Here is a 988-nt window from a genome sequence, read left to right as displayed (position 1 = left end):
CAAATTCCTTAAAAATCCATCGCCGGCGCCGGGTGATGACCAAGGACGGCCGCAGCAACGTGCGGATGGAGCACATCGCCGACAAGCGCTTCCTGTACCTCAAGGACCTGTGGACCACCTTCATCGACATGCAATGGCGGTACAAGCTGGTCCTCTTCTCTGCCACCTTCGCCGGCACCTGGTTCGCCTTCGGCGTCATCTGGTACCTGGTGGCCGTGGTCCACGGGGACCTGCTGGAGTTCGACCCGCCAGCCAACCACACGCCGTGCGTCATGCAGGTGCACACCCTCACTGGCGCCTTCCTCTTCTCCCTGGAGTCTCAGACCACCATCGGCTACGGTTTCCGCTACATCAGCGAGGAGTGTCCCCTCGCCATCGTCCTGCTCATCACCCAGCTGGTCCTCACCACCATCATGGAGATCTTCATCACCGGCACCTTCCTGGCCAAGATCGCCCGGCCCAAGAAGCGCGCCGAGACCATCAAGTTCAGCCAAAACGCGGTGGTGGCCCAACACAACGGCAAGACCTGCCTGATGATCCGCGTGGCCAACATGCGCAAGAGCCTCCTCATCGGCTGCCAGGTGACAGGCAAGCTCCTCCAGACCCACCTCACCAAGGAGGGCGAGAGCGTCCGCCTCAACCAGGTCAACGTGGACTTCCAGGTGGACACCTCCTCCGACAGCCCCTTCCTCATCCTGCCCCTCACCTTCTACCACGTGGTGGACGACGCCAGCCCCTTCCGGGACATGGCCCTACGGACGGGCGAAGGCGACTTCGAGCTGGTGGTCATCCTCAGCGGCACCGTGGAGTCCACCAGCGCCACGTGCCAAGTGCGCACCTCCTACCTGCCCGAGGAGATCCTCTGGGGCTACGAGTTCACCCCGGCCATCTCCCTCTCGGCCAGCGGCAAGTACGTGGCCGACTTCAGCCTCTTCGACCAGGTGGTGAAGGTGACAGCGCCCTGTTGCCTCCACGAGACCGTCCGGTT

The 988-nt window shown here is 63.2% G+C and overlaps 1 protein-coding gene across 1 annotated transcript; it reads left to right on the top strand.

Moving 5' to 3' along the window:
* Window positions 1-11: 11 nt before the first annotated feature.
* KCNJ10 (potassium inwardly-rectifying channel, subfamily J, member 10) lies at window positions 12-980 on the top strand (the record flags this gene model as incomplete). Its single annotated transcript, XM_009321559.1, has 1 exon — window positions 12-980. A coding segment is annotated over one exon (969 nt), but the record flags the coding sequence as incomplete, so codon positions are not given.
* Between the last annotated feature and the right edge of the window lie 8 nt (window positions 981-988).

This window comes from Pygoscelis adeliae, unplaced genomic scaffold (genome assembly GCF_000699105.1).
Source record: "Pygoscelis adeliae isolate BGI_AS28 unplaced genomic scaffold, ASM69910v1 Scaffold1663, whole genome shotgun sequence".
Taxonomy (NCBI): domain Eukaryota; kingdom Metazoa; phylum Chordata; class Aves; order Sphenisciformes; family Spheniscidae; genus Pygoscelis; species Pygoscelis adeliae.
This window is presented reverse-complemented; position numbering and strand designations above follow the sequence as displayed.